At 40.3% G+C, this 27778-nt stretch overlaps 1 protein-coding gene across 1 annotated transcript; it reads right to left on the bottom strand.

The window, feature by feature from the left end:
• Positions 1-252: 252 nt before the first annotated feature.
• On the bottom strand, positions 253-27427 carry LOC132816961 (transmembrane protein 272-like). The gene is made up of 4 exons (XM_060826987.1): positions 27364-27427; positions 9612-9671; positions 2825-2907; positions 253-615 (listed from the first exon to the last, which is right to left on the bottom strand). The coding sequence occupies exons 1-4, from the start codon at positions 27425-27427 to the stop codon at positions 253-255; spliced, it is 570 nt and encodes a 189-aa protein (XP_060682970.1).
• Positions 27428-27778: the final 351 nt, after the last annotated feature.

The following is a 27778-nucleotide window of genomic DNA, read 5'->3' as shown; positions in this document are numbered from 1 at the left end:
ACTGTGAAAAAATGTACAAAGACAATTGTTGCTGGCTGCACATGCCTAAATCTAGCTTGCATTTTCAATTAGGTGTACACGGACAGAGTAGAGTCTATGACACAGGGCACAGCAGTGAAGACAGTCACTTATAAACAGCCCTGAAAATAACAGGAATAGCCCAACCAATCTTGACCTTCTCAAAACTGTGCAGTTTAATCAGAGATTTGTGTTTTAATTATATTTTCACATGATTGATATTCAGCCTGATTTTCATTCCTCTTCTGAATCATCACCTTGCTTTGAGAAAGAGATTAAGCAGCAACTGCACAGAACCAAAAGGCCTAGAACCGTGTGACTTATGACCAGAACAACCACTGAGAAGATGTACACAGTTTTATCACAGTAATCCTGAGGCTGGTGAAAAGGTGGAATAAAATTGGGCAGATATGTAGAGAACACCCAGTAGTTTCCCAATATAAACCACACAAACAGGAACAGACTGAGGGTAACATGGATGTAATAACGGTGAAGATTTTGTCGCCATGGATATTCATCATCATCGTCATCGCCAATCACAACAGATTTGGAAAGAAGTTGCCTCATTTTTGCAGAATCATAGAGTAAGAGGGTAACCTGTGTAATTAATAAAGCAAAACAATATTATTACAAATGTATTATGTCTTATAGACACGTTCTTGAGTATCAAGGGGATCAAGGATTATGGGGAGAAAGCAGGAGAATGGGATTCAGGAACTTATCAGCCATGATTGAATGGTAGAGCAGACTTGATGGGTTGAATGGCTTAATTTCTGCTCCTATGTCTTATGGTCTTAAGAGAACATGAAGAATATGAGCAGGAATAGGCCTTAAAGCATACTTCATTCATTCACTAAGATAATGGTCTTTAATATTAACTCTATGCTAACAGATTATCCCCTTATTTTTTCATTCCTTTAGTATACAAACATGTCAATCTTTGTTATGAATTTTTCAATCACTGAACATCCATAGCTCTCTGAGATAGAAATTTTAAAAGTTCACAAACTTTTAGGTGAAGGAAGTCCTCCTCAGCTCAGCCTTAAATCACCAACTGTTTATTGTAAAACTGTGAACCCAAGTTCCGTACCTTCCATCCAGGCAGATGGAATCGTGTTTTCTTTGAGACTAACAATGGAGCTGAGCCTAAAAGCAGGAGGTAAGTCTGCTTGGAGCTGGGGTGAATTTTGTGGTGCAATTATATTTGCTACAGCTCATTGTATCTTTGTGCATGGGTAATGTAAAATATTCTGGGCAAGGGGTTGGGGTGAGTTTTGACCCCCACCATGACTGTACAGGCTCCAATTTCCACATGGCACTTTTAAAAGGCACTCAGACAGCGGTTCCCTCTCTGCAGCATAGAGCATCTCACAACTCCTCTGCTCGTCACCTGTGGAGATGTCAGAGACCCAGCTAAAAACTGTTCAGATGTTCTCCTGAAGACTGTCCAGGAGAGAAGGGAACAGTTTCTCCTTGGGAATGACATCAAGAGGCCATCACAACTGCTGGAGCAGCCTGGCCAGAGGTCGCTGTGGAGGTCAGCACCCCTGGGCACTTCAAGAAAATCTGATCACAGAGCTGCAAAAGGATGAGTGATCCACTGCACTGTGCCAAGGTAAATACCACCACCTGCTCAGAGCTTCATGCCCCCATGACCGTGATTTAGCACTGTAAGGTTGCCAGTGCACAAAACTGCCACATTCAGGATTGGGTGTCAGGCATCTCCATCAGGTGCCTCATGTGAAACCAATGCACCTGTTACTTCATTGCAGTCAATAACGTAGCACCACTTGCACCACAGTGTTACTGTCTCTCACACATTCACTAGGATTCACATTTAAAACATAAAAGGAGCAACAACACTAATCAGCTCACTGGCCTTTCTCCACAACTGGGGGAATGTACACATTTGATAGCTTTTCACAAAAGCCTTGCACAGGGACAAGGAGACAATTACAAAAGATGGTTCTGAGGTGAATACCTCACAGTTATCTCAGGTATATACATCATGTCATGCTTTATTGATTTGCATCAACTCTTTGAGTCAGAACCCTTTGATCCTCACTTGCCCCATCACAGTCATCCAACAAGTAATGCACACATTCACAGTTCTGGAGTTTCTATTTGTAGCTGACAATGCAGGCATGGTGGTTGTATATGCATATTCATGTCCCTTAATACTTCTCCCCTTCTGTAGAAGACCATGAACAAACAGCACAAGAATACTCAAACAGGGCAGTGGTGGGGTGAATTTTGCTGGTCATTACATGTAACAACAGTGGACGTGTGTATATAAAATTAAATGCTCTTTTACAAAATCTTGAATTTATTCTGAATAATTATTCATAACTATATTGAAATGGCATAGCCTGCAGTCAGCAGTGACATTTTGACTCAGCAATATGCTGAAGTTGTATTAACCCATTTGAAGTTAATACCAAAACTTTAATTCACTGAAATTTTGCTATCCACTCAATTGCATTCCCTTGCTCTCCTGAAAGCTCTGGATGGGCTTGGAAAACTTTGCTACTCATCATCTAGATTGTCAAGTCACTTAAAAATCAGAGGTATTTTAATAAGGTCAAGCTAACAAATATTCACACTGTCACTCGCACTGCTTGTTACAACACTACCAAAGTTTTCAGACTCTGCTTCTGTCTGAATATGGAAGAACAGTATGCAAATCATTATCCCATTCCAAATCCACACAAAGTTATTTCATTTGAGGAACTGCAGACCAGCTAGTGTCACACCTTCTTTGCGAAAGTCTGGCAAATGTAGAAATGCACTGAACTTTATACTCTACCTTCAGACTGCCGATTATTCCTCCAACTAGCAAGTACAAAGGAATCGATGGCTGAATAGGGCAACTATCCAGGAACTTCATCCCTAAAACAAGCAATTGGGATAGGTTAAATAAACACAAGTTTGTACACAAGCCGACAGTTGCAAATCACAAGTAAAGAACATAGAAATATGTGTATATAAAATTGAATGCTCTTATTTCACAAAATCTTGAATTTATTCTGACTGATTGAAAAATATTCATAACAGTATTGAAATGTCATAGCCTGCAGTCAACAGTGACATTTTGACTCAACATGTGCAATATGTTGAAGTTGTAAACTGTGATCTTTGTGTAATCAGCAAGGTTAATGGAATGCTGGCCCTCATTTCAAGGAGGTCAGAGTATACGATAGGGAAGTCTTGCTGCAACGGAACATGACACTGATGAGACCATATCTGGAGAACTGTGAGCAGTTTAGGTCCCTGTATTTCAGATAAGATATCATTTCATTGGAGGCAATTCAAAGAAGGTTCACTAGGATGATCCCTGGTCTGGTGGGATTGCCTTATGAGCAAAGGCTAAACAGGTTAGGACTCTACTTATTGGAGTTTGGAAGACCTCACTGAAACATATAGGATTCTTAAGGAGCTTGACGGGGAAATGCTGAGAGGATGCTTCCCCCATGGAAGAGTCTAGGACCAGGCGGCAATCTTTAATAAAGGAGTATTTAAGACTGCGATGAAGTGGAATTTCTTCTTTCAGAGGGATATGACTCTTTGGAATTCCTTGCCATAGACAGCGGTGGGGCAGAGACCTGTGAACACTTAAGGCTGAGATAGATTGATAGATCCCTGATCAATAAGGGAATCAAGGGTTACAGAGAAAGAGCAGGAAAGGTGTGGACATGGGGAATGTCGGATCAGGCATGATCCCTTTGAAGGGTAGAGCAGTCTCAAGGGGTCAAACAGCCTAAACCTGTTTGTATTTGTTATGGTGTCATGGTCTTAAGTAGCAAAAATATAAATTCTTAATTAAGAAACAAAATGAACAACCATGAGCTCAACTCACTCTAAAATCAGTGAGAGGGAAACTACTAAAAGCAGAAATTAGAATGGGTGTGGAAAAAATTAAGAGTGCTCCAAGAATTGAGAAAGTGCAGTTATCCAGAAAGATTCCTGGAAAACTTGTGTGAATAGACTTGATAGAGGTCACTAACATTTTGAAGTAGTTTCAAATATTGACAATAGAAAATTGGTTCCGTGTGGGTCAGTCTGTAATTCAGGGGCATAATGTTATGAGAATGATTTTGGTTATGTTTTAAACTGTCTATGTTAGCTCTAGGATAAAATAGAGCAAGTCATCTCTTACTAGACTGCCTGTGGACAAGATGATGTGAGTGGTCACTTCAGGGACAGGGGGCTCAGATCAGGTCCTGTTAAAACCCGTGAGCCTAGATTTGAAACCAGGAGTGACAGCAGAAGGTAGCTGTCCTTGCCAGTGCAGATTTACCCAGCTGAAAATTACAAGTAGGTGGGTGTTGGGTGTCCTGCTAGAAAACAGATTTAAAAAGCTAGGTCAAAGAACAATTTTGCTCTGCTGTAATAAAGTGCAGCAGGCCCCTCATTCGTAGAATTCCTACAGTATGGAGGCAGGCTATTCAGCCCATCGAGCCCACACTTACCCACCCCCCCAAAGAGCATCCAATCCAGACCCACCCCATCTCTGTATTACCAATTTATCACAGGCAATCCACCTAACCTCACACCTTTGGACTGCGCGAAGAAACTGGAGCACCCGAAGGAAACCCATGCAGACACTGGGAGAATGTGCAAACTCCACACAGACAGTCACCCATGGGTGGAATCGAACCCTGGTCCCAGGCAATGTGAGGCAGCAGTGCTAGCCACTGTGCTACCCACTTGGAAGGGTGTTTCACCTGCTGGCGCTACCAGTGATCTGATTGATGGGCAGGTCCAATACTCCTAGCAGTGCCATGATCAGCAGTTAGCACTGCTGATACCACAGGCAGCACCACAAAGAGGACAGCCATTGATCCCAGAGTGAAGTAAGTTAGAGGGCATTGGGAAGACAGCGTTGACTAAAGGACAGGGGCAATGGGGTAGATGTTGATGTGGAAAAAGGTAGGAGGAAAACAGGCAGTTATATTCTCTAAGGGACAACCCTAAAGGCAATGGGCACCTTCTAATGATTCTACACCCTGTTCTATCCTGGTCATTTTAAACACTCCATTAAAAACAAAATCAGGCTGCTCACTCCTACCTGCCTATCATCTGATTAATTGGCACAGGCAGGTTAATACTGGAGTCAGATTAGCTTTTAGTTATTTTGGCCAGTTTAGCTTTTAACAAGAGCTCAACTGATCCTTCAGTATTTATTTAAATTTGATGAGGTGGGGGCGGAGTGCTGCCAGTTACATTTCCTACACACTCTCCATACTATGGGGTTGGGATTAGGGTGGGAGCGGAGCTAGGGGGTTGCAGCCCTACTCTCTTAGAGGAAAGAAAAACAGAAAAACACAGCCATACTAGCAGATATGTACACTGTTCGTACAAGAGCCCCATGCTGTGAAATAAACAAGACAAGTCGCGCCAGTACGCAACATGCATATTTTTCTTGATTTTTCCTTCCAGGATATTTTACATGCCCCCCAAACTGATATCACACCCATTGACTCAGTGACCCTGGACAGAAAGGGAGAGAGTTCTGGAGACAATAACAGGAACCGTTCCAAATAGCAGGGAAAAAGAATGGTTTTAATTAGCTACCAGTAATAACCAATGGAGCTTTAAGGATACTGTAAGATTTGCTTAGGCAAGACCAGGGGGAGTTGTCATTGGAGCAGGTCTTGCTGCTGAAAGTCAGTTTGGGGTCTCTCAGAAGACTAAAGAATGATATTTGACATTACACTGTGTCAAATGGGGAGAAACATATCTGCCATAAGTTGGGAGTAACATTGCACTTGTTCCTGTGAAGGTTGCAATTCTGCAGACTGTGTGGTGTTACATCTAATTGCAGTGTGGGGATTGTGTAAGGATGCTAAGGAAGGGTATACTTGTCTGTACTTCAGTGCAGTTACCTACAAACTGAGTTTTTGTCAATACTGATCTTAATTTGTTACAGTTGCTTTGTAAAATATGAAATCCTGTGTTATCCTTTCAGTCAGTCACCGGGAATTGCAGTTTTAAAAAATGATCAATGGGTATGCGAATTGTACGATAGTTATTAGAACCAGGCGAATCTTGTTGACAATGAAATCCTTGATTGGATTGTTAACCTGGGCCAATCAGGAAAGCTCTGGCTGACCAATTTGAACTGTGGATAGCACGCGGTGTCTACCAACACCCTCGAGATTTTCAGGGAGTGGTGGTCACCGCAGAAAGTGAAGTGCATTATATCTCCCTCCAACTCTATTTTGATTTAATCCCTCCCCTTCATTGCTTGATCACACAGCATTGCCCTCTGAGAAGGACACTGCTTGTCACTGGCCACTCGGGTGTTTCCTTTCTTCCTGGTGGTGGAAATTGAATAAAGATTTGTACACCAGTTGTCTTTCACTGTGTCTCACACCTGCACACACACAACATGGGTGCTGGGGAAAATATAAGCACTACTGCAGTTAGGCGGTAGATGGGGGTAAGGAAATTAAAAACAGGGGATTTAGAGTCTCCTCAGTTTAGGGGGCTGACTCTATGCCAGCTGGTGCTATAGTCAGTGCGCTTCTGCTGGCTCTGAGGAGAAGAAGAGTTTCTTTGCCTTTTCTTTCCACCTTTTGTTGAGGGAAGATATTTGTTTCTTTTTTGTTTGGGTTTCTTTATTGTTTGTATGTGTTTGTTTAAAAAAAGAAAAAAGACAAAATAAAGAGGATCTAGCATCTCCTCAGTTCATAGGACTGACCCTGAGGCGCTGGCTACAGTCAGCATACTGTACACAAGTATATTAAGGGTGACTTGGTGATGGGATACTGACCTCTGTGCATTATTTCAGGTACAAATCAATATAAGATTTTTACTAATATGTCAATCATAGCAAATAGGAGGTATTACTTTATAAAGGCAGAGGGGACCATCTGAAACCTATGGCTACATGCAATGCTTCTAGGGTATCAAACAATACTGGGATAGGGTGCGAAGAAACAATTAGAATATAGGAGGTAAATAGAGCAGCATATAACACCAGCATATAGCAACTGGAATGAATGGCATCTTTCTGTGTCGTAGAGTTTACATAATTTGACATTGTTCAACTTCATATCCCTATTGAATTTTCTAATCTTCCTCTATACTCTTCTCAAAGCTGGGAAATTGAAGATCCTAAGAAAAGCCCTTGGTTTTTGGGTCCTGTCTAGATCTTTAAAATTTAAAAATTAAGGTAAAAATACATCAAGATAACTTTGCAAATTGAAAAAAAACTTGCATAAAGTTTACAAACTTTAAGAAAAATCTTTTAAAGATTTGATAAAATTTAAAAACCATTAAAAATTATTCAAACCGATGTTAAATATCTCCCTAGATTTCAATGTCTTTTAGGTACCATTGTCTAGGTCTTAATGCCTCTTCCTCTCAGGGGTGGTCGACTGTTGCTGTCTATAAGGTACTCAGTAAGAGAAATGTGGCTGAGCAGAAAAATTACAGCCACTCAACATTATTACATGCAGCAGGAATGAATGTGTCCATCCAAGTGGAACATATAGAAAATCCACCAGTATATTTGTGGTTTAGGGACCTGGTCTTCCCCTCACTTCCTAGGTCACCTTTGCAACATTCAAAATTGATGCAGCAAATCTAGCCTTTGATAATTCATAAATACCATTTTTTAGTTTTTCACTAAGATTCAGTGTGTTGAGTTCTTAAAATTTAAAGGTTAAAGCTCCAATTGCTATAGAACTAAATTGATGTCCTCAGCAATCATTACCACAGAGCACAGTGGAGGCTGGGACGTTAAATATCTTCAAGGCAGAGATCGATAAATTCTTAATCTCGCAAGGAATTAAGGGATAAGGGGAGAATGCGGGTGAGTGGCATTGAAATGCCCATCAGCCATGATTGAATGGCGGAGTGAACTCGATGGGTCATATGGCCTTATTTCACTCCTATTTCTTATGGTCTTATGGTCTTAATAACCACAAATTTTAAAAAACACTGTACGTTTAATTGAGATCATATTTCTCTTTCTAAAGGCTATAGACCTTTCTAAAGAAGTGCTTCCTACTAGCACCTCAGAAAACCACACTAATTCTATAGTACCAACAAAAATATTGCTCTACAAATAAATGCCATGCATTTTGTATGTCACTGGTGAGTCATTCAGCTCAGCCTGTGAGAGTTAGTTCTACAACAAAGATATGTATCTGGAGAGACATCCCAATCATTTAAATCAAGAAATAACAAATTTAACAAACTGATGGATTTATCAGAGGATAAACTAACACAAACTAAGAGCAGTTTTGAGTTGTTAGCATTTTACATCAATTAGATAGTATGATATTAATATATCAATTACTTTAAAGTATTTTGCTTACTTTGTAATATTAGGTGTGTGACATATGCAAGTATTTTAATATCACTTATTTTAATGTTTGGGTCTCGAACTAGAGGCATGTGGGTTTTTGGTCTGTGTTTATAAAGGAGTTTAATGTTAACTTATCAGAATTTCTAGAACCATGATATCTTTTGAAACCAGTATGGGAGAGGGAATCCCTGCTGTGATAATAGGAATTTGTTTGCACAGGAGAGTTTAACAGATAGATACAAGGTAAAGAGTGTCAACTTGCTTTTTGTTTAGAAGGATCAGATTTTTTTTTGCTTGGGGAAGAATCAACAGCTTGGAAACATTTTGTTTTTCAGTTCAAAGAAGTCCTGGTTGGAGGTGAATATATAAAACCCTTTTTCCGAGGGAAATAAATTAATTCAGACAAGTTAGGATATAGGTTAGTTCAGTGTAAGGGTTCTAGTTTGAAAGTTTCAGACCAGAAGTAGTTAAAAGGTTATTTAAAGTTGAAAACTTCTACACTCTGCTGTGTGGTTAATCAAGGAAGAGGCTACAAAACTCTCAAAACCAGGAATTAAGTTACATCAATAGATGGGATAAAGAAACAGTGTTTGAGTGTTTGAGTCCTGCTAAACGTTCATATTGAGATAGATGAGATTGTATTTTTATTGGGTGCTTTTAAATCTTTCAAGTTGTAAGTAGCTTGATTTATTCTACTTCCTCTTTACTTTTGCATAACAGAAGTCTGTCTTATTGTTAAAAACTAAATCTTCAGCATTGCATGCTTGTGTTTCAGTGAACGATCACCTTGTTAAATTTACAGGGAGAAAATGAGGATTGCAGATGCTGGAGATCAGAGTCAAGAGTGTGGTGATGGAAAGACAGTACCCAAGCAGTAGGAAAATTGATGTTTCGGGCATAAGCTCTTCATCAGAAACGGAGCTCATTCTTGATGAAGGGCTTATGCCCGAAATGTCGATTCTCCTGCTCCTCGGATGCTGCCTGACCAGCTGTGCTTTTCCTGCACCATGCACTCTCGACCCTTGTTAAATATGCACCTTGTTAAATATAAAAAACATGTGACTTATCGAGCCAGATTTCAGTCTGGAATCTGACTTGTCCAGCTGGGACTAAAACAGTTTAAAAGCAAAACACACCTAAAATAAACCATGGACAAATGTTATATATATCAAGATTAGAGTGGTGCTAGAAAAGCACAGCAGGTCAGGCAGCATCTGAAGAGCAGGAAATCAATATTCATTCTAATATAATATTTAATGAAAATTAAATTTCTCACCCACAAAAGCCATTGACAGAGGCAGTGCAAGGAAGGCAAGTAGTCCAAAGATTAAACAAGCTGTGGAAATAAATATATAAAGATGTCATTTTGCATTGTTTTCGTCATTTGGGAAATAAAATTAGCAAGATAGGAAGGGCAATAAACTCTGTATCACCTTCTACAAACGAACATGCTTACTGAAGAAATACAGCAGTTTGGCATTGCTTATGACTTTAATAAACGCTATTCAAAAATTATAATATGTCATTTGGGCAAAACCTGATTCACGGGTTGTGAGTGTGAAATGTTTTATTAACCAGAGCAGAGGAGGTAATAGTCTCTGATCAGAAGAGACAAAGGTAGAAAACTTAATTATATGTACAGTTCTTCCAGGTTTTGTCATACACTGCTGTGTTCCCACACAAGACTAAAAATTTTAAATAACGCAATCAAATCGATTGATTTTAGTTCATTTTTGAACATTCTTCAATCAAAATTAGAAAAAAACCAAATCTGTAACAATCTGTAACACCACACCACAAACACCAATTCAGTAAGCCAGGAAATTCCAAAAATTCTGTTCTCAAGGAATGCCTGCATTTTCCAAGCATCTGTCACCCCAATCTAGAACTAAAATATTTGAAAATTGAATGGTGACCAGAAGTCTTCCATGTGTGATTAACTACTGGAAAAAGCAAATTGTGCTCCAGTGAAAATTTCTCTAAGTCATCAAATTGCTATGTATACCAGGATCGAAAACACTGTTATTTTAAAATGCCATTTTGAACTGTTTATCTTTTCTCATACATGCTGGAAGCAATGATCCACATTTGTTAAAGGCAACCAGAGTAGTTTTGTTATAAATAAGAGACTTTATAAGACAGTTACGTTTTGAGTAAAATAGAATGTCCTTGAGGGGAGAATAGTTACCTTGGTAATACTGCACGGAGTCAGGCCAGTGGTGATCCAAATCAAAGCCTATTGAAAATTAATGACTTCTTTCACAGTTTGATATAAAAGAGGGGCACATAAACACAGACACAGGGGCATGGAAAGGGAGTCAGAAACAGCTGCTGTTGTAAAAAGCACACATGAAGATTGTTTCACATTAGCAATCAAACAGTTTGCTGGTGTGAACCAGTTCTTTGCTTGAGAAGATGCAAAGTGGGGGGAAATTTGAGGGACAAGGAGTCACCAAAATGGACTTGCTGTGAGAATTTTATTTGGAGAAACTCAGAAGATTGATTAAAATGACTTTCTAAAGACAATGGAAGATCCAACTATTGCGGGCAGCAGAAGAAACCCTGTGGACAAGTGGAAGGAACATGGAGGTTCAAGGTTACCTTGCTGCTGAAAGCACAGCAAAATTAAAACCATGTCATAAAGTATTTCAGTTGTGCTGGTTGTTTAGTTGATACGGACTTGGCTTTAGTTTGGTGTATTAGTTACAGTTAAGAATGTTTAATCTGCATTAATTTGAGCTTGTTTATTACAGTAAACTCTTGCACTTTATTTATTGCTATTCTTCACTGATGAATTCATCACCATTTTTTTAAAAAGTTGATCACTTTAAGGATCATAACTACATGGATTTTTGTATGCTGATATCCTTATGCATTAGTTGGTAAGTATAATCCAGTATTCGACTTCCAAATGGTTGACACAGTGGTTAGCACTGCTGCCGCACAGCACCAGGGACCTGGGTGTGATTTCAGCCTTATGTGACTGTCTGCATGAAGTTTTGTAAGTTCTCCCCATTTCCGTAAGAATTTCTGCTCGGTGCTCCTGTTTCCTCCCATAGTCCAGAGATGTGCAAATTGGGTGGATTGGTCATTCTAAATTACTCCATGGTGTCCAGAAACGTGTAGGCTTGGTGGATTGAACAGGGAAAATATGGAGTTACAGGGATAGGGTTGGAGGGTCGGTGTAGACTTGATGGGCCGAAAGGACTCTATTTGCACTGTAGGGATTCTGTATTCTAAATGGTGCCAAGGTCATTAACTTCTCTACCCCTTGAGTCAAATCAGTATACAAGTTTTCAGAATAAGTAATTTATCTCTTTCTGTACATTTAACTGTAGCTCTTTATCTCTATAATTTCACTTAATATGTTTGTCAGTATAGATAACATCAAATGGCCATAAGCTAATAGAAAGGGGGATTCTCTGTTATTAGGATCCTGTCAACCAGCTGGATTTCTCAAATGCCATTAGCAATATTTGGATCTCGTACAGAGTCACAGACCAGGGGGATGATGCAATGAATGCTGCAGTACTGAACTTCCTAGTGTTTGTTCTGAATCCAGCAAATTTACATTCTCAAGAGTTTAAACATGTTCTTGCAGTGAAGATCATGAGAAACTGTCCCATTTATAAAAGAATCAGATGGCACAGTTTTAAAGCATTTTGCAAAAGAAACAAATGCAAGTTGAGAAAAACACTTTTTCACCATACAGATAGTTAGGATATGGAATGCGTGGCCCAAAAGTGTGCTGGAGGCAGGTTCAGTTGAAGCATTCAATAGGACAGTGGATCGTTATTTAAATAGAAACAAAGTGCAGGAATGACTCTTGACTGGGAGAGGGAAAAGGAAGGAGATTGGTTCTAAGTTAAAATGCTTTTGGAGTCATTGCAGACTCAATGGGCTGAATGGCCTCCTGCAATGAAGAATTCTGTGATTCTATGATATGCTTGTTCTCAATAAACTGGGAGTCTGCCAAGAAAATCACTCATAGTATTAGTCTGGATAACAACGTCTTTAAGCTTAAACAAAGACCCAGAATGAAGAGATTTCTAGATTTGAAATCTCATGTTTCCAGGAATAAATATCTAATTCATGCACATTTCTTTTCAGTGTTTTGCAGTCTAACCATTCATCAGTTTCCCAAAAGGTGATACAGGATCTTTTCCTGGTGAACCTTTCTACAGTCTTCAGTACTCCTCTTACTTAGTCAGCCCTGACATACATCCACTTCCATTTATCTGAATGCAATCAGTGCATCTCTGGCAATGGTTTCTTTTCTATCTTGATGCCCCCCACAAAGATTTACCTTATTACTCATCCTCATCCTTATTCACAAGTCATTCCTCTGCAACATCATCTGCAGACAGAGGGGCAATCTGTACATTTACACAGATGGCTTTATGCTCTACCTGCTCATGTCTTCTCTTGCAAACTTGGCTGTGTCCATGCTATCAGACATCAAGTTCTGGATTGGTTACAATGCTCAATAGCTCAACATTAGGAAGACCAAAGCCATCAGCTTCAGCTCTATTCCAAAAACACTGCTCTCATCTCTTTGGCTTTATCCATTCCTGGCCACTTAGTCAAGGTTTAATCTTGGCTACCCTTTCAAGTCTGAACTGAATTTTAATCTTGACATGCTCTCTATCATGAAACCACTTGCTTCCAGCTCCCCCCTCATCTCAGTTCCTTCATCAGCCATGCTCAAAACATATCTTCATCTTCTCATTGGATTTCTTTCCTTTGGAAATGGGTTGGGGAAACAATGGAAGAATGGTAACATTATTACATCAATAATCCAGAGCCCCAGAATAACGTCCCAACGTTCTGGTGGCACAATGGCAGGTGGTGGAATTTGAATTCAATAATAATATGGAATAACAAGCTAGTCCGATGGCAACCATATAGCCACTGTTGGTTGTGATAAAAACCCATCTGGTTCACCAATGTCCTTTATGAAAGGAAATCTCCTATTCTTACCTGTCCTGGCTTACATGTGACTCCAAACCCACAGCAACTTTCTTGACTCTTAATTGCCTTCTGGGCTAATAGGAATGGGCAGTAAATGCTGGCAATGCAAGCTGTGCCCAGATCTCATAAATATGTAATAAAGTCCAAATACTCTAATCTCTTGCTTTTGTTATTGGACTCTGATCTGCATATTTAAAGAAAGACCACACCAGCTGTAGACAGGTATCCTTGACACCTAATCAAAAGAACAGGTTAAAATAGAAGGCAGGAGAGATATTGTAAGGCATTGGTGAGTACATCAGTTTTCCAATACTAATACTTCCAGTTTCTTCTGGAAGGGTAGTACTAAAATTGCCCCTTACAGAAACATTAATGTAAACAGCTGTACGGATCTTCCTTCTCCTAAACAGCTTTCCATGGGCTCATAGCACGATATACATCAACTGAATGCATATTGTGCAGATAGCAATGGTTTAAAGTTTTGCTGTCAATGCAGAGTTGTGCCCACTGCCAGCATGAACTCAAAATTAATCCCAATTCCCATATATACAGATGAAGTTAACACTGCCTTTCACAAAGCAAATTTCAGCTGAATATGTTTGATCATCTGCATTCAAGTCTAATAGGAGTTATAAATGATCCTAACAGGTCTTCATACAGTGTAATTGGTTCTAAGTACTGTGGTCCTGCTTTTAATCATGATCATCTTCATTCAGCACTGGCAATCGGAACAACACAGTGACAATGGCCTATCTAAATGCTGGGTAGTCCTGAATTTAGGCTGTGGGTTTGATAACTTTTAGAAATGTAAAGTACAATCATCATCTGTGAGAGGCTTTCTTCAGTTTGTACAATGAACATAATGATAAAATTAACAATATAAAGTAAACCTTGTTGCTTACCATTGCTGGCAATTTTTGAAATACATCGATGGCAAGCTTTTTCGACACCAGCAGACATTATTTCAATTCTTCTCTTGACCAGGCTACTTCTGAATCAAAACAAATTAAGAATTTTGATTAACATTGTAGGTAGATGAAATACTGCAGGTTTCAAGTTAATGCATTAAAATTTTAGATCAAAAACTTTTAATAACTGGTAGCTCTGTTGCATCTGAATGAATACTGAATTTAACTTTCTTAAAATCTTTGTCTACCGATCTTATTCTAAAATATATAGCTTTAATATTTTAAGTTATCGTTACGAGGCAATTCTTAACTCTCCGTGACCATGAGGGTTACATCACCAGTTTATGCTTTGCAGTATAACAGACAAAGACAAACTTTCCACCAATTGCAAATCCAAAGTAATGGAGATTCTGAAATAAATGTAAAAATGTAAAATGCTGGAACTACCCAACAGATCAGTTGGCATCTATCAAGAGATAGATATGCCAGAGAGATCCTGTCAGCATCAGCCTCCACCTGGTCCTTGAATTAGCCATATTGTGCCTGAGATGTGGTCAATCACTCAGTGAGGCCCTATAGTATGGAAGGAGGCCAGTCATCCCATTGAGTCCACAACCACCATCCAAACCCACCTCCCTATAATCCTGCATTTCCCATGGTTAATCCACCTAGCCTACATATCCATAGACTCTATGGGTAATTTAGCATGCCTAATACATCTAACCTACACATCTTTGGACTGTGGGAGAAAACTGAAGCACCCAAAGGAAACCCATGGAGAGAATCTGCAAACTCATACAGTCGCCCAGTGGTGGAATTGAACTTGAGTCCATGGTGCTATGAGGCTGCAGCGCTAACCACCGTGCCACTGTTGCTAATTGCACATTCTCCCCCTGTCTGTAAGGGTTTCCCCCTGGTGCTCTGGTTTCCTCCTACAGTCCAAGGATGTGCAGGTTGGCTGGATTAACCATTGTCCATAGTGTCATGGGATGTTCAGGAGAGATGGATTAGCCTGAAACTGTAGAGTTACGGGGATAGGGTAAGGGGAGTGGGTCTGGTTGGGATGCTATTCGGAGGGTCAGTGTGGACTTGGTGGATCTAATGGCTTGCTTCCACACTGTACGCATTCTATGATTCATTCAAAGGTGGGAATCTGTCAAGAACGCTGACCTGGCACACCAGTTTGTAGGTTTGCTCGCAGTCCCAGCTCCAAACCCACCTCATTGCAGCCAAGGAGCTCTGTGATCCCAGTTGAAAGTCGTGATGAAAAGTGATCAAGCTTGAAATTTTAATTTTAACCAGCAAGGAGGGATTACATCGGGCACAGGTAGTGGGGGTGGTTAAATCTCTAAATGCTTTCTGGAGGGGGCCTCATAAATCTAACATGATCCTGGTTTGACCAGAACATGTGCTGGGAGGCATGTCAGAGATGCCCCTGTGAAGACATCCAGTCTGTCTCTGAAGTAGATACATAGCCAATGTGGACAGTGTACTAAACTGTCTGACAAACACCCAGTCGATGAAACAAAAGCACAATGGGAATAATTATTCTGTGAAACTGTCATGTTGGGAATCCTTTAATGAGCATAGCTATTCCCCACCTAAATTAAAGGCTTGTGGTCACAGGACTTTGGCTCAGTGGTCAGCAGTGCTGCCTCACAGTGCCAGGGACCCAGATTTGATTGGATCCTTAGGTGACCGTGTGTGTGGGGAGTTTGCACATTCTCCCCGTGTCTGCGTGGGTTTCCTTCAGGTGCTCTATTTTCCACCCAGTGTCCAAAGATGTGCAGGTTAGCTGGACTGACCATACTGAATTGCACATAGTGTTCAGCAATGTGTAGGCTAGGTGCATCAATCAGGGGATAAATGTAGAATAATAGGATAGGGGAATGGGTATGGCTGGGATACTTTTCGGAGTTGGTGTGGGCTTGTTGGACAAAATTGCCTGTTTCCACACAATTCCACACTGTCAGGATTCTATGATAAGATCTATGAGTTCTTCTGAGAAGATGTTTCCACTCATTCATAGGCGATTTCCAATTTTCAGAAAGTCTGTTTAACATGGATCCTGTCTGCCTTAGTCTGCCCTTTCCATTGTCAGGCTCCACTGCAGAATGAGAGCAGTTTATGTAATTCTATAGAGAAAAATTGAGGACCCAAAAGAGTCCAGAATTTAAAGTGCACAGACATCGCAGAGAACTATTGGGCTGGACAAGCATTTAGAGCTGGGAATCAGTGAGGCCACAGAGAGAGTTAAACTCAAAAACAAGCATTTAAATATTGAATGTATCAGCAGCAAATTAGATCCACCCATGAACAGGAATTGATGGAAAGTCAGATGCTGGTAGCGCAGTTTGGATCAGCACAAAATTTTCAAGGATGCAAAATGGGAATCCCACTCAAGAGGGCAATGGAATAGTCAATTCTAGAATTAACAGAAACATGGAGTAGTGCTTATGAAGCAGACAGTAGCAATGGACTAGATGTGGCGGTAGGTGATCATGGTGATGGAAAGATTATGGAGCTCAGCTTAGGGTCTAATGGAGCAAGGAGGTTGCAAGACTGGGGATTGGGGAGGTCAAGGAGGTTGATGACAAAGGAAAGGGTAAGACTTTCAGAGGCTGTGCCGGTGATCCCCATCTGTCTCTTCAATTGTCCCAAGTCCGGAGTGAATTGTGCTCTTCCCATCCTGTTAGGCAGCAAACTAGCCACTTTCCCCAACTGCCAAGAAGGAAGGTAACCTGGGGTGGGTGGATAGGTGGGATTCAAGCCCTTACTCAGTCATTAATTGACCTCTTAATGATGGCGGGATTGTGAAAGTCCCTAATGGACTTCATCATCCAGAACTTCATTGGTGAGGTGGTGAGATGGGAGAACAAGTATCTCTCTAGGGTCAACTTGCCCAATTATGTCCTCTTCTCATCTTCTCTCTGGACACCTCCAGAGAGGGAAATCTGCACCCGATATCCATATTACTCTGGCTACTGAAAACTGAAAGCAACAAGGCAGGTAGACAGATTGGTCAAGAAGGCATTTGGGATATATGTTGTCATTTGACGAGGCATAAAGTATAAAAGTGGCAAGGTCATAATGGAGCTGTAAGTAATGTTGATTAGGTCACAGCTAGCATACTGTATGCAGTTCTGGTTGTCACACTAGAAGAATGATGTGATTGTACTGCAGAGTGCAGATAGGTGGTTCATCAAGATGTTCCATAGGCTGGATTGATTTAGCTATTTACAGACACTGAATAGGCTGGGATTGTTTTCTTTTGAGAAGGATGAGGAGGGGACTGACAAGGTGTACAGAGAGGGTGGATGGATGGGAACTTTTCCCCTTAGTAGGGGGATCAATAACCAAGGGCCACAGATTTAAAGTAAGGGACTGGAGGTGTAGAGAAGATTTAATGAAAATGTTTTTCACTTAAAGGGTAGTAGGTATCTGTAACTCTGAAGCAAATACAGAGAATGATGGAAAATGTCAGCAGGTCTGGCAGCCCCTGTGGTAACAGAGTTAACATTTCAAGTCGGGTTTTGACTCCTCTTCAAAACCGCAAAGGATGCTAGAGGTGAGAACCATCACAACATTTAAGAACTACTTAGATAATAGTTGAAAAATCGAAGCATACAAGGCTATGAGCCAAGTGCGGTGAAATGTGATTCCAGTAGATAGATACTTGATGACCAGTGCAGACAAGATGGGCCAAAAGGCCTCTTTCTGTGCCAGAAAACTTAACGACATACGTGTTTCTGCACAGAATTTTGCCATCACTGTTGACAGGCAAGAGAGTAGCACAAGCTAAAGTCCATTTTAGTTTCAACTATAAAGTGAATTCAAGTAAATAAAGGAAAAATAAACAAATAAATAACAACTAATGAATCAACTCCCTGCATATAAGTTACAGACACCCCAATGCAGGGACCTGTCCTCTGCAGGAAAAAGGAACATATTGAAGCATTGAACTTGTTGGTATGAAACAATGGTTGTGTTTGCTGACACCAGTGCTATACACTGCTTTGAATTATGTATGCACAGTTTTTGGGGAATGGCAACCAGAGTGGGAGGGGGTGGGAGGGGAGGTGATATTGGAGTGGGGGAATGGGTGGAAATCAGAATTAAGTGTGGTGAAGAGGTTGGGACTGGGGCTGGCATCAGTACTGGACAGGTGAAGAGATGGAGGACTAGGAAGTGGGAATGGAGGAGAAGGAGGAAGACCAACAGTAACTCCCATGCATTCTCCATGGTGATATCTTGACCAGTCATAAAACCAAAGACCATAAGGTATAGAAACTGAATTCAGTATTTTGGCCCACAGAGTGTGCTCTGTCATTTAATCACAGTTGATATATCTCTCAATGCCTTCTCCCTGTAACCCCTGAAGGGTCATTCCCTTCGATCTGAGGCTGTGCCCTCAGATCCTGAAGTCTTTTATAGTGGAAATGTTTTCTCCATTTCCACTCTATCTATGAGTCTCAGTATTTTGTTAGTTTCAAACAGATACCCCCTCACTCCTCTAAACTCTATCAAGTACAGATCCAGAGTCCTCGATCATTCCTCATGTGATAAGCCCTTCATCCCTGGAATCAATCTTGTGAACCTCCTCTGAACCTCCTCCAATACCAGCACATCCTTTCTTAGATACGGGCCCTAAAACTGCTCATAATATTACAGATGCAGTCTGACTAGACACTTTTACAGTAGCAGCAGTATATCCCTGCTTTTATATTCTAGCTCTTGAAATTAATTCTAACACTGTATTTGCCTTCCTAACTGCCATCTGAACCAGATTATTAACCTTAAGAGAAGTCTGAACTTCAGATTTCCAAAGCCATTCTGCATTTAGAAAACACATTCTTCCCACAAAAGTTCAACATTTCTCACACATTCACACATTTATTCTATCTGCCACTTATTTGCCCACTCTCCTTCTGCAGTATCCTGCCTCCTCAACACTACCCATCCCCCCATCTATTTTGCATAATTTTTAAACTCAGCAAACAATACCCTCAATTCCTTCATCCAGATCATTAATGTATAAGGTGAATAGTTGTGTTCTGAACACTGGTCCCTATGGAATTCCACTAGTCACTGCCTGTCGCCCTTTATCCCTACTGTCTGCCATTTACCTGTCAGCCAATCGTCTATCCATGCCAGTACTTTGCCCCTAACGCTATGGGCTTTTACCTTATTTGGCAGCCTCCTGTGCAGCACCTTGTCAAAGGCCTTCTGGAAATCTAAAAAGATCACATCCACAGGCTCTCCTTTGTCATAAAGTTATACGTGACAGCTAACTATTGCAAGGAAATAATAACATGAGAAAAGGGTGCTGAGTACCCTTTTCTCATGTTATTATTTCCTTGTAATAATTAGCTGTCATGTATAACTTTATGAGTTATCCAGTGGATGGATGTTACTTTAAATGTTGTTTAGCTCATCATCTCAAGCCGCCATTTCAAAACATAATTCAAATCCATCCTCGCAACATTTATATCAACCTAGGTCAGGGCATGAAATTTAATTAATGCTGATTTTGCAACTAGATTTAAATGGCCATACCTGAAAGTAAAATTAAAGAAAAATATTTTATTTTAGGCATAGCAGCCTTTGGACTTCATTCAATAAGTTGGCTGTATAAATTAGGCTACATGATTAAGTCGAACACTCTCTTGCAGCCTCTTAGGATACAGGCTCCTTCTTATTTACATTTACTTGCCATTATTATCACCTGAAGCCACAATGTTAATATCCACTTTTATGCTGTCAACATTTCCCCTTACCTTCATTGTATTGTCATTCCACTTATTTACATCACCCCTCAGTAAACCACAGTTCCCTCTCAACAAATATTGGGAAAACTGAAGGTATTGCCTTCAACCTGTGCCACTAATACCAGTTCCTGGTTAATGGCTGCATCATTCTGCCAGCCTCTGTTTCAGACTAAACCAGACTATTTAGAACCTCAGAGTATCAGGGCCAGCTGCTTGGCAATATTCCCCATACCTAAGCCTAGCTGCTTCTGAAGCTCTCATGCTAGGTATCCTCAGTCTCTGCCTCATTTGGCTGAATCCTGTGCTTCCATGTTCTACCCTTTGCTGCAATCTTCTTCCTGACCTCTCTGCCCCCACCCCACTCTGGCCTATCACCCTCACCTTGACTTCCTTCCACCTATTACATCTCCAACGCCCCTCTCCCAAGTCCCTCCTCCCTACCTTTTATCTTAGCCTGCTGGACACACGTTCCTCATTCCTGAAGAAGGGCTTATGCCCGAAACGTCGATTCTCCTGCTCCTTGGATGCTGCCTAACCTGCTGCGCTTTTCCAGCAACACATTTTTAAGCTCAAACTCTAACTCATCCAAACATCTACTGCCTATATTCTAATGCACAGAAAAACCATGCTTTCTGACCTATAATGGTGCCCAGTAGATAAACAACACAAATATAAAATTTTCACCCAATATTTCAAGTTCGTTAATGACATTCCCCCTTCCTATATTTGTAACTTGCTTCAGTGCTCCAAACCTTCAAAAACCCTGCCTCTTTAACCTTTCCCATACTCTTTGCTCCAGCATTGAACTCATTGCCTTCTGCTATCAACACTGTAAGCTCTGGAATTCCTTTCCTAAACTTTTGCTTCTATTTCTCATATCCTAGTTAGGACCCTTCTTAAAACATATTGTATTAGTGAAGGTCTTAGTCACCATTCCTAATATCTCTTTTGTCTGAATAGTATCTTGCAAGGCATCTTGGTATGTTTCATAATATTAAAGGTGATGTACAATTGTTCTGTTTCTGCAATTGTTTCTGTAAAGTCTATCTGGCACACCACAAAAGAACATTTTTTGATTACTGTAAGTGGAAACAACTGCTTTCATTCTTCAAGGCATGATCGTGTACCTGCCTTCAACTCTTACCAGCAATATTGGCAGTAATGCATTATGAGATGGTCTCAGGTTGTGAAAGACATGTTAGAAAAAAAACAAAATGTTTCTTTCTTCACTCTGAACAAGGGAACACATTTAAAAAAAAACATTTTTCCACCGAAAGGATATAATGCCTTGTTAGGTCTTAAGTGTTTTTGTAAAGAATGATTTTTAAAAGATAAACACAATGGTAGCTGTGCACTATTCAAAATAAATGTTGATGAAAGAAACATTATAACCCATCTTTCGAATTTATGAATGCTGTCTGGCCTGGTGTGTATCTATGTTTTTATTTCAAATCTTCAAAGGCTTTTTATTTAAGACCTACAATGAGTAGGCTTCAGTCTTCCATTTCATCAAAAATAGCATGAATAGAATTGATGGGAATAATCTCTTTCTGTAATTATTCCTGGAAAGTGATATCAAAAATTTACTGAAAGGAACTGTCTCTTTTTGCTTTGAAATACTTCATATTTTGTATAAGTTGTTATTCTACTGTTTTTGTACCTACTTGTTCTTCTTACATTTGTACTGCTACTGTAAATAAAATCTGAACAATACTTGCTGCCTTAATCAAGCACTCCCCTCCACCGTCAACATAACATGGTGTACCACCTACAAGTTGCTATACAATAAATCACCCAGGCTTTTTTGAGATCACCTCCAAAACTCTCAAATTTTATCACATGAAAAGATAAAGACAGGAGACATGTGAAAACACCACCAGCTGCAAATTCCTCTCCAAGTTACACACCATCCTAACTTAGAAATATAATAAAGTTCTAAAGAGAGGCTGAACAATCTTGAACATTTTCACCAAAACAGAAGAGGTTGAAGGTGACCTTACAGAGGTTTACAAAATCATGAGGGGCATAGGTAGGGTCAATAGCAAAAGTCTGGAGTTCCAAACTAGAGGGCATAATTTTAAGATGAAAAGAGAAAGATTTAAAAGGGCCTGAGGGGCAACTTTTTCACATGGAATGAACTGCCAGACAAAGTGATGGATGCAGGCACAGTTACAACACTTAAAAGATAGGTACATGAATGCGAAAAGATTAGAGGGATATGGGCCAAACACAGACAAGTGAGACTTGTTTCGTTTAGGAAATTTTGTCGGCATGGATGAGTTGAACCGAAGGGTCTGTTTCCATGCAGTATGATTCTGTGACTCTGTAACATGATTAAGATTCATTAGGGTGGCTCAGTGGTTAGCACTGCTGCCTCACAGCACCAAGGTCCTGGGTTTGATTCCAGCCTCAGGGACTGTCTGTGTAGAGTTTGCACATTCTCCCCGAGTCTGCGTGGGGGTGCTCCTGTTTCCTCCCACAATCTAAAGATGTGCAGCTTAGGTGAATTGGCCAAGCTAAATTGCGCATAGTGTTCAGGGATGTGTAGGTTAGGTGCATTTGAGTAAATGTAGACTAACAGGGTAGGGGAATAGGTTCGGGTGGGTTACTCTTCAGAGGTTAAGTGTGGGCTTGTTGGGCCGAAGGGCCTGTTTCCACACTGTAGGGATTCTAATTCATTGTTAAACAGGTTGTACTAACTTATGATATGTGTATTTGTTGGAGTATGAAGGTACAAATTTTGATTCATAAAGGAGTCATCCTACCCAGTCATGATTATGAATAAAGTTGTGAAAACGCAAGTGTACATATACACACTCATGTTTTTTCCATCTTTTTGCTTTAAATATCATCCTTGGTAAATTAATACCAATCATGACTGTAACTGAATCTCATTTACTGACAATTCAAAGTGCACCTTTCAATAATCGCATCTAGTTCCTGCTAACTGGGTCATTCCATTTTAAAATGGAAACTATGGTGCAAATGGAAGGACATGATGCCTGGGCCCTTCAGGAGATACAGGAAATGTTCCATTGAACGTAACCATATATGGTTAAAGTTGTACTCATTGGATAATCCCATTGAGTAGCTAACTAGTACTTCAAATCATAAGGGTAACCACTTTGGAATCAAAAGCAGAAATTTCAAGAAAAATTTCTGCGGGTCTGGGCAGCATCTGTGGACACAAAGCAGAGTTAATGTTTCAGGTGCAGTGACTTTTCTTCTAAATGGATCATTGGACCCAAAATGTTAACTCTGCCTTCTCTCTCCACAGATGCTGCCAGATCTGCTGAATTTTCCCAACAATTTCTGTTTTTATTTCTGATTCCCATCATCTGCAGGTTTTTTTTGTTTCTTTCAGGCTGCTTTCAAGTTACTTTTTGAAACAAAATGCTTCAGTCAGTTTTATATAAGTATCATAAACTTAATAACTTCGCTGAAAAATCTTTTTTATATACTTCAGGCTCTTCATAAGATAGCAACAGTTCAAATCCTATTTACATGACAGTCAATCTCCAATAAGAACTTGAGCCGTTAATATTAGCTAACCAGCTCAACAAATGAGCTATTGTAACAATTGTGTAGGGCTTCAACTGATGTCCATTAATTGGAATCAACAGAAGCCTGACAACATGTTCTTAACTTCACATTTCTCTCTAGTTGTGTAATACTAACTTTTCATTACATTTTCATTCAGAGTATCATACTTTTTCTTCAAATCATGATAAAATGTATCTTGGTAAGTTATTGGAAATAGATGTTTTGCACAAATTCTATTTACTCACTACTTCCTCTCCATGGAAGATCATATTCATCTTCATTTCACAGCAGTCATCATCATACAGACAGCCTTTACATAACAGTTCTTTCTCCTACATTTACATGTTTTAGTGAACTGCAACTTGAATAAATGTATTCTTTCAAGTCTACCTATTCACTCAGTGGCATTGAAATGGCCCAGAGTTTTCCAGAGATTTGCGCTATTTAATTCCTCATGGAAGTGCACTGTTTGCAGGATGAAAGAGGAAATTGTAGCTTAAGTGACTTGAGCTATCACCTACCCTGAAGCTTACTTTGCTATTAACATCATGAAATACTGCAATGCCCTAGTAGTATTGTTGCAGTACTAGTAAACCAGATTCCCAGGTAGTGTTCTGGAACCCCTTGTTTGAATGGTAAATATGGAAATTTGAATTCAATAAAACAAAAATCTGGAATCAAAAACCTAATGATGACCACAAAACCACTGTTGATTGTCACAAAAATGCGTCAGGTTCATTAATGTCCTTTAGGGAATGAAACTGCTGTCCTAACTTGGTCTGGCCTACATGTGACTCCAGACCCACAACAGTGTGTTTTTTTTCCTTAACTTCCCTGTGAAATAGCCCTTGCAAGCCATTCAGCTGTATCAACCTCTAGAAAGAAGAAAAGAAATTACACAAGATGGATCACTGATGTTAACTTAAGCACCAGAAACTACAACAGCAAGCACAACCCTGTTAACCCTGCAAAGTCCTCCATACTAATATCTGAGCACTGGTGCCAAAATAGGGAGAGCAACAACCTGACATAGTCATATTCATAGAATCATACCTTAGTGTCCCAGTACCCAATCTGGGTATGTACTGTCCTAACAGCAAGACAGACCCAGAAGATGTGACGGAAATGAGGTATATATTTTCCATTTATTTTTTATCATATTGGAGAGTGAGATATTTGATTTGGAGACTTGGGTGCTGAATCTTAATAAAGGGAACTATGAAGATATGAGGCATGAGTTGGCCTTGATAGATCGATGAGAGTTACTTAAAGGGATGGCAGTGGATAGACAATGGTAAATATTCAAGGAACGCATGAGGGAACTGCAACAACTATTTATGCCTGTCCGACACAAAAGCAAAATAGCTAAGAGGGCCAATCCATGGATAGCCAAGGAAATTAGAGATAGCATTCAATCCAAGGAAGAAGCATACAGAAAAATAACAGGTCTGAGGATTGGGAGCAGTTTAGAATTCAGCAATGAAGGTCCAAGGGATTGATTAAGAAGGGGAAATGAAGACAAATGAAGGTCACCTACAGACAGAAGCAGGGAATGTATAATAGGGGACAAAGAAATGGTTGAGCAGATGAATACATACTTTGGTTCTGTCTGCACAAAAGAGGACACAAATCAGATACCCAAAAAGTTGGAGAATGCAAGATTTAGTGAGAGGGAAGAACTGAGGGGGATCGATATTAGTAGAAAAACGGTGAATTGAGAGGCTTGAAGGCAGATAAATCCCCAGGGCCTGATAACCTACATCTCAGAGTACTTAAGGAAATGATTCTAGAAATAGTGGAAGCATTGGTGTTCATCTTCCAGGATTCTATAGTCTCTGGAAGAGTCCCTGCAGATTGGAGGATAGCTAATATTACTTCAACAAACAAAAAGGGAGGTAGAGAGAAAACCGGGATTTATAGATCAGTAAGCCTAACATCAATAGTGGGGAATATTCTTGAATCCATTATCAAGGACTTTATACTGGAGCACTTAGAAAACAATCACAGAATCAGACAGAGTCAGCATGGATTTATGAATGGGAAATCACGCTTGACAAATCTGTTAGAATTCTATGAAGACATAGCTAGTAGAGTTGAAAAGGGGGAGCCAGTCAAAGTGGTATATTTGGACTTTCAGAAAGTGTTTCACAAAGTCTCACTTAAGAGTTCCTTGTGCAAGATTAAAGCACATTGGATTGGGGAAAGTGTATTGAGATGAATAGAAAACTGGTTGACAGAGAGAAAACAAAGAGTAGGAATTAATGGGTCTTTTCAAATTGGCAGGCAGTAACTAGTGGGGTGCCACAGGGATCGGTGCTAGGACCCCAGCTATTCACAATATATATTAATGATTTGGATGAAGGAACAAAATGTAACATCTCAAAGTTTGCAGATGATACCAAATTGGGTGGGAGGGTGAACTGTGACGAGACTGCAGACATCCTTTAATATGATCTGGACAGGTTGGGTGAGTGGGCAAATCAATGACAGATGCAGTATAATTTGGATAATTATGAAGTTATTCACTTATGAAACAAAAACAAGAAAGTAGTTTACTAGCTGAAATGGCTGTCAATTGAGAGGGCGGAGTGTGCAGTGGGACCTGGGTGTCCTTGTGCACCAGTCACTGAAGGTAAGCATACAGGTGCAGCAGGTGGTAAAGAAGGCAAATGGTATGTTGACCTTTGTTGCAAGAGGTTTTGAGTACAGGAGCAGGGATGTGCTGTTGCAGTTATACAGGACCTTGATGAGGTCACGCCTGGAATATTACATGCTGTTTTGGTCTTCTTTTCTGAGGAAGAATGCTCTTCCTCTCGAGAGACTGCAACGAAGGTTTACCTGGCTGATTCTGAGGATGGCAGGACTGATGTATGAGGAGAGATTGACTAGGTTAGGATTGTTTTTGCTGCAGTTCAGACAAGTGAGGGTGGACTCTCATACAGAGTTATAAAATTCTAATGGAACCAGATAAGGTAGATGCAGGGAGGATCCAGAACCAGGAGTCACAGTCTGAGGATTCGAGGTGGACCATTTAGGATGGAGATGAGGAGACATTTCTTCACCCTAAGAGTGGGGAGCCTCCAGAAGTCATTATCACTGGAAGTAGTTGATACCAAAACATCGAATGTATTCAAGAGGTGGCTAGATTTGATTAGATTAGATTACTTACAGTGTGGAAACAGGCCCTTCGGCCCAACAAGTCCACACCGACCCGCCGAAGCGCAACCCACCCATACCCCTACATTTACCCCTTACCTATCACTACGGGCAATTTAGCACAGCCAATTCACCTGACCCGCACATCTTTGGACTGTGGGAGGAAACCGGAGCACCCGGAGGAAACCCACGCAGACACGGGGAGAACGTGCAAACTCCACACAGTCAGTCACCTGAGGTGGGAATTAAGGGTACCTGTGACAAATGGGATCAAAGGTTATGGGTAGAAAGTAGGATTAGGCTATTGATTTGGACTATTTATTTGCTCTTATGGCCAGGGTATTTATGTGTTTAGCCAAGTTGAGTGCCTGGTTAATGGTAAACCATGAATGTTGACTGTGAGGGATTCAATGATGGTAATGTCATTGAATGCCAATGAGTGATGATTGCATTCTCTTGTTTGAGATGGTCATTGCCTGGCACTTGTGTGGCACGAATGTTACTTGCCATTGGATATTGTTCCGATCTTGTTACATTTGGGTATGGATTGCTTCAGTTTCTAAGGAGTTGCAAATGGTGCTGATCATCTTACAGTCATCAGTTAACACCCCCACTTCTGACCTTATGATAGAGAGAATGTCATTGATAAAACAGCTGTAGACTGTTGCACCGAGGTCATTACCCTGAAGAACGCCTACAGAGATGTCCTGGAGGTAAGATAACCGATCGTCAAAAACCACAATCATCTTCGTTTGTGTCAGGTAACTCTAACTGGTGATTAGATTTTCCTGATTCTGTTAGCTCCATTTTACTAGAGTTCCTTGATGTCACACTTGATTAGGATTATGGCCTTGATGTCATGAGTCAATTCTCACTTCGCCTCTGAAATTCAGATCTTTTATTCGTGTCCGAACCAGGGCTGTAATGAGATCAGGAGATGAGTAGCCCTGGAGGAACTCAAACTGAGTGTGTAATTACTAAGCACAATGTATAAGCACTGTTGATGAAATCTTCCATCACTTTGGTGATGACTGATAGGGCAGTAATTAGCCTTTTGAGTATAGGACATACAGGAGCAAATTTCCCCAAGACTTGGC

Source organism: Hemiscyllium ocellatum, chromosome 6, assembly GCF_020745735.1.
Source record: "Hemiscyllium ocellatum isolate sHemOce1 chromosome 6, sHemOce1.pat.X.cur, whole genome shotgun sequence".
Taxonomy (NCBI): domain Eukaryota; kingdom Metazoa; phylum Chordata; class Chondrichthyes; order Orectolobiformes; family Hemiscylliidae; genus Hemiscyllium; species Hemiscyllium ocellatum.
The sequence above is the reverse complement of the archived record's forward strand: the minus strand, read 5'-3'. Positions and strand labels throughout refer to the sequence as shown.

Bases quoted from the DNA above. Each gene is read 5' to 3' on its own strand.
- LOC132816961 (XM_060826987.1), bottom strand. From the start codon at position 27,427: ATGATTGTGGTTTTTGACGATCGGTTATCTTACCTCCAGGACATCTCT. The intron at 9,672-27,363 runs GTAATGACCTCG...TTATTTCCACAG, and splicing joins CTCTGTAGGCGTTCTTCAGG to CTTGTTTAATCTTTGGACTA. The intron at 616-2,824 runs GTAGAGTATAAA...TTAATTACACAG, and splicing joins GAATAATCGGCAGTCTGAAG to GTTACCCTCTTACTCTATGA.